This window comes from Penicillium daleae, assembly GCF_028827525.1.
Source record: "Penicillium daleae strain IBT 16125 chromosome Unknown utg000002l_segment0_segment0, whole genome shotgun sequence".
NCBI lineage: Eukaryota > Fungi > Ascomycota > Eurotiomycetes > Eurotiales > Aspergillaceae > Penicillium > Penicillium daleae.
The window spans coordinates 1,456,771-1,471,213 of record NW_026623150.1 but is presented as its reverse complement, the minus strand read 5'-3'; the positions used below and the strand labels follow the sequence as shown (position 1 = coordinate 1,471,213).

Here is a 14,443-nt window from a genome sequence, read left to right as displayed (position 1 = left end):
TCTTCTCTGGAAGTTGTTCTTGCTCATTTTATGCCTTCACTATTTTCGACTTGATGAAAAAAGTGGCAAAAATGGTGACAGAGGCCGTACAAGTGTAAAAGATCCACATATTTCGCAATCCCAAGACATACTGTTTTCTACTCGCAGCGCCTGAACTCCCGTGGTCTATCACAGTAGTCAAACTGCCACTTCCAATAGTCTGTTGGATCAGTACTGTCCCTATTACGATCGAAATTGAAGTACTCAAATTTCGAAGAAAGGCAAACGCCGACATTGCTGCAGCGATATCCCCCTGTCGTAGATGACTCTGTAATGCAATCATAGGGCTTTGGAAAAGCAGGCCGGCTCCTATACCAGCAACGACTTCAAAGACGATGATCCTAGGCCACGAGATCCTGGTGCCGAAGTTGATGAAAAGGCCCGTGCCAAGGGTCAACAGGCTTGTTCCTGTGAATATCATAGCCAGATAGTTCCCTGTCTTTCTGACGAAGAAACCACCGCAGAACGTTGCGCATGACATGGGGATGATCAGGGCAAAAAGGGTGACTCCGGATATGAGTGGCCTGAACCCAAGAACCACTTGGTAGTACAAGGGTAAAAAGAAGTCAAACGAGATGAACACGAAAGAATGAAGACATGCGACGGTAAATGAGGCGAGAGATGTTCGTTTCTGGAAATTCCGAACCGGAATCAGTGGGCTTTTGGCGAATTTGGCCTCCCAGATCATGAATAAAGCCATTATAAGAACACCAAAAATGATTAGGACAATGACTGTGGCAGAACGCCATGCCATGAGCCCACTCGAACCAACCTCGAGCCCGTAAAGGAAGCAAATTGTCCCTCCGATGATCAGAAGGAACCCCATCCAGTCTATACTGTATAATCCATCAGTCAGTGACTCTTTCTCAATGTTGAGATTGAGATTGAAGTAGAGGAGCACTAGAACTATCCCATCAAAAGGGAGATTGATATAGACTGCTGGATTATCAGCATGACGATTAACTTTCACGCAAACTGGGAAAGAACTCACAGCACCATCTCCATCCAATTCCATCAGTAAATGCACCACCCAACACCGGCCCGATAGCACTCGCTACCGCAAAAGCAATTCCAGTAATACCGTAGTATTTGGCACGATCGGCGAGAGCAAAAATATCACCAATGATAACAGTCACAAGGACTATCGATCCTCCACCACCTAGCCCTTGCACTACTCTCCCCGCGAGCAGTGAAGTGCTAGAACTTGCCAACGCGCTAACAAGACTGCCTACCATGAAGATGGTAACTGCAGCCATGATAGTTGGCTTCCTCCCAAAGATGTCGGAAAGCTTGACCCAGACTGGAGTGGACGCGGTTGTTGCCAGGGTATAACCACTTCCAATCCAAGCGTATTCCCGAGACGTCACATGAAGATGTGCTGCGATGCTCGGGAGGGCAGTCGAAATGATGGTGATGTCAAGTGCACCCAAGAATAAGGACAAGCAGAGTGATAGGACGATCAATCGTCGCTGCCAGGGCCGCATCGGAGGGGGCTCGAAGGAAGCCTGGGTATCGAGCCGTTCAACATCATTTGACGTCCCCTTTTCTTCGGCTGCGGAGTCTGAAGTATCTGCCATAGTATCGCTGACTAGAACAATATGAATTTTTCTCTTTTTCCGTTAAGTTTTCAAAGAGACTTCTAAAATAGTTATTGGCACGCATTAACACCTCGATCCCTTCCCCACTCGGGACCACTTGCCGTATGCCAAGAGAGCTGGGGGTTGGCCATTCTGCCAGTCCCTGGCCTAATTGGATTCGATAAGTCCGAGGAAATCGAGTTTCTGGGGTGATTTTGTTTTTGAAATGATGAGACGCAATAAATGGTTCGAGTTTTAGCACATCAATCACTTTACCCGTTAGGGTTCTTGACTGGAGCCTGACGCTCTATGCCTCGAATCTCTGTCTCTTTCTGGGTGTATTTTCTAATCCTCTCCATTTTTAGCAGATTCATGCCTATATCTCCTTTTTTTTTCCCCCACGGTCCTTGAAATTACCTATCGAGAGATAGCCTCCGGGGCTCGTTTCGGAACATCGCAATGTTGAGGTTAGTTATCTCTCTACAAACCCATAATTTCAGAAGCATATATGCAACCGCCAGATTCGATGGCATCGGGTTGATGCTGAAATCTGCGCTATAGGAGAAGATAACAATGACGTGCTATCTGTGCCACAGTGCACTGTGGCTGTACATGTTGAGGCTCTAAAGTTCATACTCTCTCATGATCCATATGGGGCTCAATAGATTCCAACCTACCCTGCCCCACCGAATCAAGCAACAGTCGATAGGCCGGGACCCACAGAAGCATTTTTGCTCTTACAGTAGTTGTGTCACAGGGTCTCAGTAATAGAGGAGTGGAAATATTTAAAGGGTGGACGTATACCATGTAGACCTCCACAAAAGTCAATTCGTCTGAGTATTCTCAAAAAAGAGCAACGGCAAGACTGGCCATCTCTTGAAGAGATCTGGTCATGATGTCTGGTCAAAGACTACCAACAAGACCCGCCCAGCCCTACCCTGGCCCCTAGGCGATCGGGCGGATACGACAACGGGGGCCATCAGCCAACAGCGTGGGAGGCTTAGCACTAGACGATGTGACGGCTAATCGATTCGAGTTTAGCGCTCTAGTTATCGCTTCGTGCGTCGTCAGCTCAACAGCTGAACAGGGATGAATTGCCGAGAATGGTAATTTACTTCTCAGGGGCCGTGGTTTGGTGGATTGTTATAAGTCGCGAATGAATCCGGTAGGAAGCCGTGTTTGCAGTGCTCGTGGGCAAGAACTCTGCCCAAAAAAACCTACAAATATGATCTGGAGGGTTGATCAAACGCTCCTACTGGGGGTTGTGCTATTTACATCGCGTGAGCTAGTCCTTGACTCTTTACATTGTTGACCAGTATAACCTTGATCCCATGCTAACAATTCAATAGGCGCCCTGGCCACGAACTGCAGCACAGTCTCAGTCACATCGGAAAGTGACGCCAAAACCCTACGGCAGAGTTGTCAAGTCATCACTGGCGATTTGACGATTGGCCCATTCGTTCAGAATACAAGTACAGTACACATCAACCTTGATGGTATCGAGACTGTCAAAGGGAACATCAACCATGACCTGGGCAGTCACGATTTCACCTACCAGGAGACCCCGTTCACAGTCTCCAGTTCAACCTTGACAAAAGTTGGAGGCACTGTGCTTTTTGGAGATGACGTTTGCAACATGCTCAATTTCTCCATGCCAAGTTTAACAACCGTTTCTGGCGACTTTACCATGAGTTTCTGGTGTAGCAACTTGACATATCTCGACATCACCAGTCTAGAGTTTGTCCAGAACCTCCAGATCGCAGGCAAAAGCCTCACTACGCTACACCATACGAAACTGAGCAATGCGACAGGATTATGGATCTATGATAATCTCCTAGACTCGGTGGACAGTATCTTCAACAATCCACTGAATATTACAACCGGGGCAGAAATCGACACTCTACCGAATGTGAAGAACGTGACAATTGGGTTTCATTCGGCCAATTCGCTGGATATCTCCGATCTGTCGGTGATTTTGGGTGGCTCATCAAGCACAGAAATGTCACTGGGCAATGTCACGTTTTACAAATTGACAGGACTACAGCGCAACTCGAATTTGAAAGTCCTCACAGCGGATAGTGTTGATACTGTGCCTACCAGTAGCATGTCGCAGATGGATATTCCCTTTGATGATCTTCGACAACTCTCAGTTAGAGAAGGCATGTACTCTGACGTGGTGACGCTTCGTCTTCCAGCCAAGGCCGCCAATTGGACGGGTGGATTTGCGCTTAGTGTCTATATGAGCCCCGGCCTCAACCTTTCGTCAATGTACGGGTTGGATGACCAGGGAAATCAGATTCAAACTTGGTACTGGCCTACCAATGTCTCGTCAATTGATATCTACGAGGCTATCGTTGCCAATGAATTCTTGTACGTCTAGTCCATACCGGGGTCCCTGTTGGCCTCATGTGTGGAAAGAAAGCTTGAACATTGCTAACTGGTATACAGTGACACATTCGTGGCTCAGCAAAATGGTTCGATGAATACTACAAAGACTCCTTCCAGTTTGAGTTATTTCAGCATCACTCCTACAACTAGATCACATCTAGATTGTTCGACATTCGACAACTTGCAGAAGATTGGGCGACTACCACAAGAAGAGGCATCTTATTCCAGCACAACGGGATATTATTGTGAGAGTCGAGGCGTCAGTGGAAGTAACGGATTTTCTGCCCGAGTACCAAGTCTAATGAGCATTATTGGAGTTGTACTTGGAGCAGTGGCGTTAGGCATGTAAAGGTTCACGACTGTCCTGATTTCATGGAATGATTAATGATTTGTGAATATTGTCGGAACGATTCCTTGTTGAATAATGGCTACGTACAAGTAGCAAATTGGTACAGTCTTCATTGTTATACGAAATATAAAGCCTATATGTGCACTTCATTGTAATCTAGAACTTAACCTTGAACACCAGGGCCTGTGTATCTAGATTGTACCCTGACGCGTCTTTGTATGAGAACTTGCCAAAGTTCATGTGCCCTATGGAAGCGTTAGTAACATACAGACACCTAATATTGAATGACATGACTTACCATCCTGAGTGATAAAGTCATTATCGCTAAGACTGAACAGGAAATACTCCTGCTCACCCCGCTTGTGATGGTGGCCATCTTTAGAGGGATTCACAGGGACAAGAGCCAGACTTTCCCACTTCTCGTTTAGCAAGTATTGATCCTGAGCCCCGCCATTGTGTAGACGGAACTTAGCCAACTCCGAGTTGACATTGAAGTCCAAAAATGAACAGTATTCAGCCGGAGTAATGCCGTCCTTGAGTACACCCTTAGACGAAGCAATAGCACCAGTTGCGGTATCATAGTCACTTTGTCCCTTGAAATCGGTCACAGAGTGGTTTTTCAAAACGGAGAATATATCAGCTTGTCTATACACGGACAGCGACTGGTCTAGCCCATGGCCAAAGCCCGAGTCTCGGGACAGAACTAGGAAGTCACCTGTCGGAAGCTGGTGGATCTCCGACTGGGATGCGACCTTGATCGCTTTGTCCGTGTCGTCCGAGGTATAATCAAAGTATTTTGGCAGTATGACAACCCACTCGTGAATATACCGTGGGGTCTTACCAGAGATATCGTACGCCAGCAGGCGAGCCGGTGTCCGATTTTGCTTCTTCGGACCACCCTCCTGATCAAGCGAGCTCTGAATCAGTGTATAGAGGGTCTTGCCATCGGGAGAGACGGTCAAACCCTCAAAGCCTTGGTTGTTGTCACGTCCGGAGTCGGTGCCTTCGGGGATAGGCACCTCAGCCGGGTCGTACAGTGGCGGAGAGGCGGCACTGAAGCTGAGAGTGTTGTTCCGGCGAGGCAGGTAGGCCTGCGGAGGCTGGATTGCAAGCTCCATGCGACCGGAAGCACTGAACTTGTAGACATAAGGGCCATACTCGTCAGAGACCCAGTAGCCGCCGTCCCGTGCGAGAACCAGACCTTCTGCGTCTATGGAGATCCTCTTGCCACCCTTGCCAGGACCGCCGAAGCCATCGCCAATATAGGTCGCCGCTGGCAAGGGCGGGAAGCCGGGGTACGAAGCATTTCCAGTAGCATCGGCATCCAGACCAGTGGTAGGGTTACCATCAGGCCCGGTCAAGAGGACAGTATCGAGATACTTCAGGTGAAGATTGGGGCCAGAGGGATTCTTGGCCGAAGCATGGGGAGCCAACTTGAAGGTCAAGGCAAACTTGTGAATACGCGATTGGAAGTTGAGGGTTCCATTGGTATTCCTGGGCCGATTGTTAGTTATCCTCAATTATCGTTTTCGAATTCTAGACAGAGTAGTCTCACCATCCACGATCCGGGATTGTATAGATTGTGCCTAAGTAAACATCATCGTCCGACTTGCGCCACGACGATTGATCGATAGCAATTGAACTACCAATGCCACCAATGGTATCACCATACTTGTCCCGCGCATTGGACGGAATAAAGCCGTATCCGGCTAACCCAGTATACTTGTAGGTAGTGCCGGCACAAGTAGTCTGGTTAACAACATGATTCGCAGCCGTTGCGACCGCAGCCAGCAGGGCAACGACGAGAGTTGACTTCATATTGTCTAAACAAATTACTCTGCTATTCTCCTTCAAACTGTTGCAATCAAGGAGGCAAGACGCACCTTTATCTAGTTGCTAGCACCATGCGACTCCGAAGTCGCATGCCCAGCGTACTGCTTGGCGTGCCAGACGCTAGGCCAGGACTAGAGAATGGGTCACTCAACGTGCAAGGAGTGACGATCGTCATTCGCCGATCGCTACATGCCGTGCCAAGAAGTATCGTGGAGCGTCGGTTATCAATCTTCCAAGATGGTTAACCGCAGAAGGAAGTACTGCTTTTGGTTAGTGCGGGTGGTCAGTGGATGAGGAGAGGACGAGGATACGTCTACAGGGGAAAGTGCCAATCCCTACCTTCATCGGCCTGTGTAGCCTGCCTGCGCGAAGAACTATACTCCCAGCCGACTTCAAGTAATAAGCGATTTGAATTCAAGTTTTGTTGCTCGTGTTACTCTTGATCAATTAAATACAACGTCAGAATTCAATCAACAAAGAAGAGACGTTCGGAAATATTTTCACGAAGTCGGGTGCCCTAATGTCGCTTTGGAAACGGGTTAGGCCCCTTCCTAGTCCTCAATTAGTGTTCGCATTCATATTCGCAGTCCTATGTTAGGAAAATATCCCGGAAGAAAAGAGAAAGACTGATAGAAATCCTTGGAACCGTCCCGTCCGAGGTGAAACTCGGCATGTCTCTGGCTTTTATGATTCAAGCGCCACTCTCCTCAGCGCCCCAAGTCGTCGGTACACCAGCATATTTCTTCGCATCCAAGCCAAGATCCCGGAAGATGGTCGAATCGCCTAGCAGCAGTTCTTAGTCAATGGATGTAATGTGCTTGTGTTGGGGGTATCCATGTTCTTACCCTCGAGTGCGTGTATTCGATCCTCATTTTCATGCTCCATCTTCTCCAACTCCTCGCCGGGCTCCGTCTCGTGTGACTGCTTTCTGCCCTCGGCTGTGGCGGCTTTGCCTAAGGAATCTTGTGCCTCGCCAATCATCAAAAATTGAGCATTCGGATACTCGATGAACTCGGGTTGCAGAGGCACCCATCGGAGGTCATCAAACCTTTCCAAAACGCTGCCAGTGCGAAGTTAGTAATTATGGACATCAATCCCCCGTCTTGTCTAGAACCAGACTCACGATTGAGGGTATTCAGGCTCCTTGGGCAACCTAGCAAACGATGGACCAGGGAACTTTGGATTTTTAGACTGGACGATGAAGCTGCCACGCTGATCCAGACCAAAGTTGTCCTGGATCTCGCCAACCTCGGAGGGAATAGTCAACACGTAGGCGAGATGAGTTGCCCGGCGGGTGGATGTGAGTGCATAGACTCCCTCCGCATACGGACGAGCCTCTTCAATATGGCGCTCGCCACGGGTAGAGGTCTGATATGTGGAGCCAGCAAAGAACTTCTCCTGTAGATCTTTCATCGACTGATTGGCCTTCTCCACGAATCCCATATCTCGTTCCCTACCCGAGGTGGGAAACTTTTTCTTCGGGAGCATTAACAGGCGACATCGGGCATCTTTGTCCACTGGCCCTTGTCCTGAGTCGAGCTCAGCGCCTAGTGGAGTTGGACGCAGCACGAAGAAACTGCGAGAGACGTCTTCCATTCCCTGGGGATCCTCGATGTTGACGCGCGGCCGGAAGAAGAAGTAGATAATGCCTTTCTCTAGGACATTGGAGGCGACCTTGTCTTCCCGCTCCTCGGACTTGCGGATGCCAGACTCGACATTTGTCTCGGGTTTGGTGTCTTGCTGAGTGGTTGGAGCTTCCGCTGCCTCTTCCTCCTTGGGAGCTTTTACAGGCACACCGTCCGCTTCTGTATCTGGCCCTCTTGCCGCCTCTGGCTCAGGTGGTTGCTCCTCTTTCTTCTCCTCCGGCTCCTCTGGCGGTTCTTCTCTGGTCACCTCTTTTGGTTCTTGTGGCTTCTCTTCCTTCTTCTCCTTCTTAGGCGCAGGTGCCTTGTGCTCCAGAGCTTTGCGTTTTTCACCTGCGCCAGCTTTGCCACCTGTTTCACTCGTTGAGGAAATGGCCTCCTTGGCCTTCTGAGCGGCCTGGCGGGTGGAAGTGCGAGCCATGATATCGGCCCAGTTGCGTTCCCAGAGAAACTGAAAGTTAATCAACGTCGATAATCAACGACATAGAATGGCATGAATGTGTAGAAATGAAAGTAGCCGGCTTGACGAAGTTGAGGAGCCAGTGGAAGCTCCCAGGTGGCCATGAGATACATATGACGTCATGCCATTAGCTACCAGCACCACATACGGCTCCGTGGGTTTGTAGAGTATTTTGGAATGGCAATGAATGAGTTTGCAAGGACCAATTTCAGTCAATGTCCATCTCATCGGCCAGAGCAGTGTCGTCAGTAGCGTCAACACTACTACTGGACTGCAAGTCCGAGCTCGAGCTCTCGTTGGCTCCCGCCTCACGGAAATCATGGAGAGAGACAGTATGAGGACCTTTGTCCATCTCCTCCGTGAGCTTACTGCGTCTACGGCGTCTCTTCGGATTGAGGCCACAGCCAGGCAATGCAGGGTCGTCTAGCTTGGCCTTGGACTTGGATCTGTGAGAATCCGTTGGGGAATAGTCACCAGCGCCAGCTGCACCAATTGGCTTTCGCTTCCGACCTCCTTTCGGGATTGATGAAAGCTTAGCCCTTGGGCTTGTCTCTACCTGGTTGTCCAGATCATCGATGCGATCGGCCAGCTCGCGCTGCCATATCTCAAAATAGTCTGGAAGACACGGCAACCCAAGTCTCCGCTGCACTGGGGGTGCCGGGTCATCATCCGGTTCCTCGATCTCGTATGGTCGTAGGACCTCGACCCCGGCCGTGCCAGACATGGTTTCTGGTAGGTTCTCAAGGGTTGGTGTGGATGGTCCTGAATCGTTCACACTGTGACTGCTGCTATCTGTGGCGACGTCTGCCTTATTATTGGTTGGCGAGCAGGGTGAACATGAATGAGGGTCTGCTGGCTTCGGCTGATCAGAGGAGGCTGTTCCTTCCATGTGTAGCTCTTGTCCCCTGGCGTATCAAGTAGAGCAAGTCAATGTAGTCTTCGGGTGTTCGATGTCGGGTCCATCACGTCACCAGATGCAACAAGGAAATGTGAACTGTGGAAATGCTGCAAATGGAAAAATGTAAACATGAAGAAAGATTAGGCCGAGAAAACATATCTATGAAGAAAAGGGGCCATAATCATCAAGAACAGAATAAAAGAGTTGCTGGCGCATCACATAATGGGAGTATTCCAGACGCTTCTAGCGGGGGAAAGAGAAGCTCCCCAGATCACCAATGAACTATGGCGAACCACCACCACTGTAGACCCCCACTAACAGAACCTAGAGCTGTACATCTGAATCTTCCACACTCTGGTTATCATATTGACTTTCATAGTTAATCTTTCAGGATCTGCCAGGTTATACAGAATGCAGTTCTGTATGGATGTTCTAATGTTAGTAGCAGTACTTTGTAGCAGACCCCTGACCTGTTCACCGCCCGCGGGTTGATTGGCCACCGCCTTTCGCTTCCACAATTGAGTCCACGTTTAGTTTACCTCCTCTGCTCTCCAAGCACAGGCATCCACGACCACTGCGCCTTGCTCTTCTCTACCCTTTCTTATCCCTGGTGGATGCAGTGGTTGCCTCTGTCTACTACTCTTCTTTCGCGTGCGGAGCTTGCTACTGTTTGGTGCGGCTCCGGCCAACTCTGTCAAGATGCAGTCCTCTCCAAACATGCTCACCAAGGTACGCCCCTCGATCACCGCCGCCATGTAGCTCCCATCTCGGCCAGGCTGGCATCGCACACCATTGCCTCAATTGGACTTGCTAATAATCATCCATTACATAGTTTGAGTCAAAATCCTCCAGAGCCAAGGGAATCGCATTCCACCCGAAGCGGTACGTCGGTCCCGCGGGGACATAACAACACGTTGGAGCATCGGCACTGACCTCAGTATAACCAGACCATGGATTCTCGTCTCCCTCCACTCCTCCACAATCCAGCTCTGGGATTACCGCATGGGGACTCTCATTGATCGCTTTGAAGAACACGATGGCCCCGTTCGAGGAATCGATTTCCACCCGACTCAGCCCCTGTTCGTGTCTGGTGGTGACGACTACAAGATTAAGGTCTGGAACTACCAGACTCGGAGGTGTCTGTTCACATTGAATGGCCATTTGGACTACGTGCGCACAGTATTCTTCCACCCTGAGCTCCCATGGATTCTGTCTGCGTCCGACGACCAGACCATTCGGATTTGGAACTGGCAGAATCGCTCATTGAGTAAGTCGAGCCCTCGTGCTGGTAACCAGATGAATGGTCTTGGCAATTGCTAATGCCTGGTGCGCCTCTAGTCTGTACTATGACCGGCCACAATCACTATGTGATGTGCGCTCAATTCCATCCTACCGAGGATCTCATCGCCTCCGCCTCCTTGGACCAGTCCGTCCGCATCTGGGATATCTCCGGCCTGCGGAAGAAGCACTCCGCCCCAACCTCGGTGTCATTCGAGGATCAGATGGCTCGCGCTAACCCGAACCAAGCCGACATGTTTGGTAACACCGATGCCATTGTCAAGTTCGTGCTGGAGGGTCATGACCGCGGTGTCAATTGGGTGTCGTTCCACCCAACATTGCCACTGATCGTGTCCGCTGGTGACGACCGACTGATCAAGCTCTGGCGCATGAGTGGTTGGTCTCGTTCTAACCTCTTGGTTCTCGATCATACTAATCTCTTTGAATATATAGATACCAAGGCATGGGAAGTCGATACCTGCCGCGGCCACTTCCAGAATGCCTCCGCCTGTCTTTTCCATCCCCACCAAGACCTCATCCTCTCCGTCGGCGAAGATAAGACAATCCGTGTGTGGGATCTTAACAAGCGTACCTCGGTCCAGTCCTTCAAGCGTGATCTCGACCGCTTCTGGGTCATTGCTGCCCACCCCGAGATGAACCTGTTCGCCGCTGGTCACGATACTGGCGTGATGGTCTTCAAGCTAGAGCGTGAGCGCCCCGCCTCTGCTGTTTACCAGAACCAGCTCTTCTACATCACCAAGGAGAAGCACGTCAAGTCATATGACTTTGGCAAGAATGTCGAGTCTCCTCCCATGCTGTCGCTGCGCAAGCTCGGCTCTCCCTGGGTTCCTCCTCGAACCCTTTCCTACAACCCCGCCGAGCGCGCCATCCTGGTCACCTCCCCCACCGATAGTGGAACCTACGAGTTAATTCACCTTCCTCGCGACGCCACGGGTGCCGTTGAACCCACTGATGTCAAGCGCGGCCAAGCCACCTCCGCGGTCTTCGTTGCCCGTAACCGTTTCGCAGTCTTCAACCCCTCCAGCCAGCAGGTCGATATCAAAGATCTCAGCAACTCCACAACCAAGACCATCAAGCCGCCAGTCGGTACCACGGATATCTACTTTGGTGGCACCGGTTGCCTGCTCTTCATCACACCCACCACCGTAACTCTCTTCGATATCCAACAAAAGAAGCAGTTGGCGGAGCTTGCGGTCAGCGGCGTGAAGTATGTGGTCTGGTCCAACGATGGTCTTTACTGTGCTCTTCTCAGCAAGCACAATGTAACCATTGTTACCAAGACCCTCGAGCAAGTCAGCACCTTGCACGAGACAATCCGTATCAAGAGCGCGACCTGGGATGATTCTGGTGTTCTTATCTACTCTACCCTTAACCACGTCAAGTATTCGCTGCTCAATGGGTACGTTATTCCATTTATAAGCTTCCGCCGACATCTATGCTGACATTGTTATTCGTTTCTACAGTGACAATGGCATTATTCGCACCCTTGACCAAACCGTCTACCTCGTCCGCGTCAAGGGCCGCAACGTGTATTGCCTCGACCGCAACGCCCAGCCTCAAATCCTTCCTATCGATCCCACCGAGTACCGATTTAAGTTGGCACTTGTCAAGCGGAACTACGATGAGATGCTTCAGATTATCAAGACCTCGAGCTTGGTGGGTCAGAGCATCATTTCATACCTCCAGAAGAAGGGCTATCCCGAGATTGCTCTGCAGTTCGTGCAAGACCCCCAGACCCGTTTCGACTTGGCCCTGGAGTGCGGTAACCTCGAGGTTGCTATCGAGATGGCTCGCGAGCTGGATCGTCCCAACTTCTGGAACCGACTAGGCGCCGAGGCATTGGCTCATGGTAACCACCAGACTGTCGAGATGACCTACCAGAAGCAGCGGAACTTTGAAAAGCTCTCTTTCCTCTACCTCGCCACCGGTGATCAAGAGAAGCTGTCTCGCATGGCCAAGATCGCTGAGCACCGAGGAGACTTTACCTCTCGTTTCCAGAACGCCATCTACCGTGGCGACGTTGAGGATCGCATCCAGATGTTCAAGGAGGTCGACTTGTGTATGTGTTTCTAGATTATTTTGTTTGCACTTTGCCTATCTGACATACTAATACTTTACAGATCCCCTGGCTTATCTGACCGCCAAGTCGCACGGCTTGACTGAGGAGGCCGAGTCTATCTTGGAGGCTTGTGGTCTCACCGAAGACCAAATTGCCCTGCCCTCGCTTGAGGAATCCCTCAAAGTCCCGCACGCAATTGTTCCTACCTTCAAGTCCAACTGGCCCACCAAGGCTGCAGGTCACTCTTCGTTCGAGAAGGCCCTTCTCGGTGAGGTGGGTGCTGGCGACGAAGAGGTTGCTGATGGCTTTGAGGTTGAGGAAGACGAGACGGAGGCAGTTCTCGCCAAGGACACCCTGGAGGATGACGAGGTAGATGCCGCTGGGTGGGACATGGGAGATGACCTCAATCTGGAAGAGGATGTTGAATTTGTCAACGTCGAGAGTACCGAGGCTGGCGCAGGCAGCTCCGAGGCTGACTTGTGGGCTCGCAACTCCCCGTTGGCGGCTGATCACGTCGCTGCCGGCTCCTTCGACACTGCTATGCAGCTCCTGAACCGCCAGGTCGGTGCTGTCCAGTTCGCTCCTCTCAAGGAGCGTTTCCTTGAGATCTACAAGGGCTCCAAGACGTACCTCCCTGCCTCCACTGGCCTGCCACCTCTGGTCAACTATGTGCGGAGAACCACCGAGGAGACCGACAGCCGCAAGGTTCTCCCTATCATCCCGCGTGACCTCGAGACTGTCGCCAGCGTCGACCTCCAAGAAGGCTATGCTGCCATGCGCTCGAACAAGCTAGAGGATGGTGTGAATGTCTTCAAGCGCATCCTGCACACGCTGCTTGTCAACACTGTCTCTTCTGAGAGCGAGGTCGAGCAAGCGAAGACGATCATCACGACTGCTCGGGAGTACATTCTGGCCATGACGATCGAGCTGGAACGCCGCTCTCTCTCTACCGACACTCCGGAGGGCCTCAAGCGCAGCCTGGAGTTGTCCGCATACTTTACCATCCCCAAGCTGGAGGTCGCTCACCGACAATTGGCCTTGATGGCAGCCATGAAGCTTGCCTTTGCCAACAAGAACTACAACTCCGCCCTGGGCTTTGCCAACCGGATGCTGGCCAACGGAGGCTCTGCCAAGCTTTTGGATCAGGTAAGATATTTCTCACGCCTTCCCATCCCGTTGATCAACTTTTAGCTAACAAATTATATTATAGGCTAAGAAGATCAAGGCTCAATGCGAGCGCAACCCTCAGGATGCCATCGATATCGAGTTTGACCAATTCGCCGAGTTCGACATCTGCGCCGCCTCCTTCACCCCGATCTTCAGTGGCTCTCCTTGCGTGACCGACCCCTTCACTGGTGCTAAGTATCACGAGCAATACAAGGGCAGCGTCTGCCGGATATCCGAGGTGACCGAAATCGGCGCCCCGGCCAGCGGCCTGCGCCTCTTCGTTCCGGCTCAACATTAGAGTTGGTAATTTTGCTCCCTGACGAAGTTTGACGGTTCCTTCCCATCCATTTTTTTCCTTCCTTTTGACATGAAGTTATAAAATGGGGCATTTTCTTTCCATTCCCCTCTTCCATTCCTGTCTTCTCCTGCAACGAGATGAAGTCGTGTGTGTTTGGCGGCGCTTGTTCTTTCGGGAGAAAGGAAACTCCCGGCTCTTCTTCACCATGTCTAGATGTTTTTGCACCCGAGATTCTAATTGCTTAGCGGTCTTAGTTTGTATGTGAATTTGTTCAAAAATGGAGTGTCCCAATTATAGAAACTTAGACATAGTTTGCATCCCCCCTCGACTTAGTTCAAAATCAGTGTATTTCCTATCAGTTCTTCATCAAGAATGCCATCGTTCAGTAGTATTACAAGAAGGGAGAAATCTATAACATCGGGAGCGGAGAAGG

The 14,443-nt window shown here is 50.7% G+C and overlaps 6 protein-coding genes across 6 annotated transcripts; 2 read left to right on the top strand and 4 right to left on the bottom strand.

The window, feature by feature from the left end:
- Nucleotides 1-28: 28 nt before the first annotated feature.
- On the bottom strand, nt 29-1,616 carry N7458_001553 (Efflux pump dotC; the record flags this gene model as incomplete). Its single annotated transcript, XM_056904936.1, has 2 exons — nt 29-975; nt 1,031-1,616. The coding sequence occupies 2 exons, from the start codon at nt 1,614-1,616 to the stop codon at nt 29-31; spliced, it is 1,533 nt and encodes a 510-aa protein (XP_056769043.1).
- Nucleotides 1,617-2,841: 1,225 nt separating this feature from the next.
- N7458_001552 (uncharacterized protein) lies at nt 2,842-3,996 on the top strand (the record flags this gene model as incomplete). The annotated part of the gene is made up of 2 exons (XM_056904935.1): nt 2,842-2,896; nt 2,966-3,996. The coding sequence occupies 2 exons, from the start codon at nt 2,842-2,844 to the stop codon at nt 3,994-3,996; spliced, it is 1,086 nt and encodes a 361-aa protein (XP_056769042.1).
- A 513-nt stretch (nt 3,997-4,509) lies between these two features.
- N7458_001551 (esterase-like/phytase family protein) lies at nt 4,510-6,171 on the bottom strand (the record flags this gene model as incomplete). Its single annotated transcript, XM_056904934.1, has 3 exons — nt 4,510-4,598; nt 4,652-5,847; nt 5,909-6,171. The coding sequence occupies 3 exons, from the start codon at nt 6,169-6,171 to the stop codon at nt 4,510-4,512; spliced, it is 1,548 nt and encodes a 515-aa protein (XP_056769041.1).
- Nucleotides 6,172-6,877: 706 nt separating this feature from the next.
- On the bottom strand, nt 6,878-8,250 carry N7458_001550 (uncharacterized protein; the record flags this gene model as incomplete). The annotated part of the gene is made up of 3 exons (XM_056904933.1): nt 6,878-6,969; nt 7,032-7,246; nt 7,310-8,250. 3 exons carry the CDS (start codon nt 8,248-8,250, stop codon nt 6,878-6,880), a joined length of 1,248 nt encoding a protein of 415 aa, XP_056769040.1.
- Nucleotides 8,251-8,497: 247 nt separating this feature from the next.
- N7458_001549 (uncharacterized protein) lies at nt 8,498-9,013 on the bottom strand (the record flags this gene model as incomplete). Its single annotated transcript, XM_056904932.1, has 1 exon — nt 8,498-9,013. One exon carries the CDS (start codon nt 9,011-9,013, stop codon nt 8,498-8,500), a length of 516 nt encoding a protein of 171 aa, XP_056769039.1.
- A 792-nt stretch (nt 9,014-9,805) lies between these two features.
- Nucleotides 9,806-14,010, top strand: N7458_001548 (coatomer subunit alpha; the record flags this gene model as incomplete). The annotated part of the gene is made up of 8 exons (XM_056904931.1): nt 9,806-9,916; nt 10,020-10,069; nt 10,135-10,454; nt 10,526-10,861; nt 10,919-11,885; nt 11,950-12,545; nt 12,607-13,691; nt 13,756-14,010. Exons 1-8 carry the CDS (start codon nt 9,887-9,889, stop codon nt 14,008-14,010), a joined length of 3,639 nt encoding a protein of 1,212 aa, XP_056769038.1. The 5' UTR covers nt 9,806-9,886.
- Nucleotides 14,011-14,443: the final 433 nt, after the last annotated feature.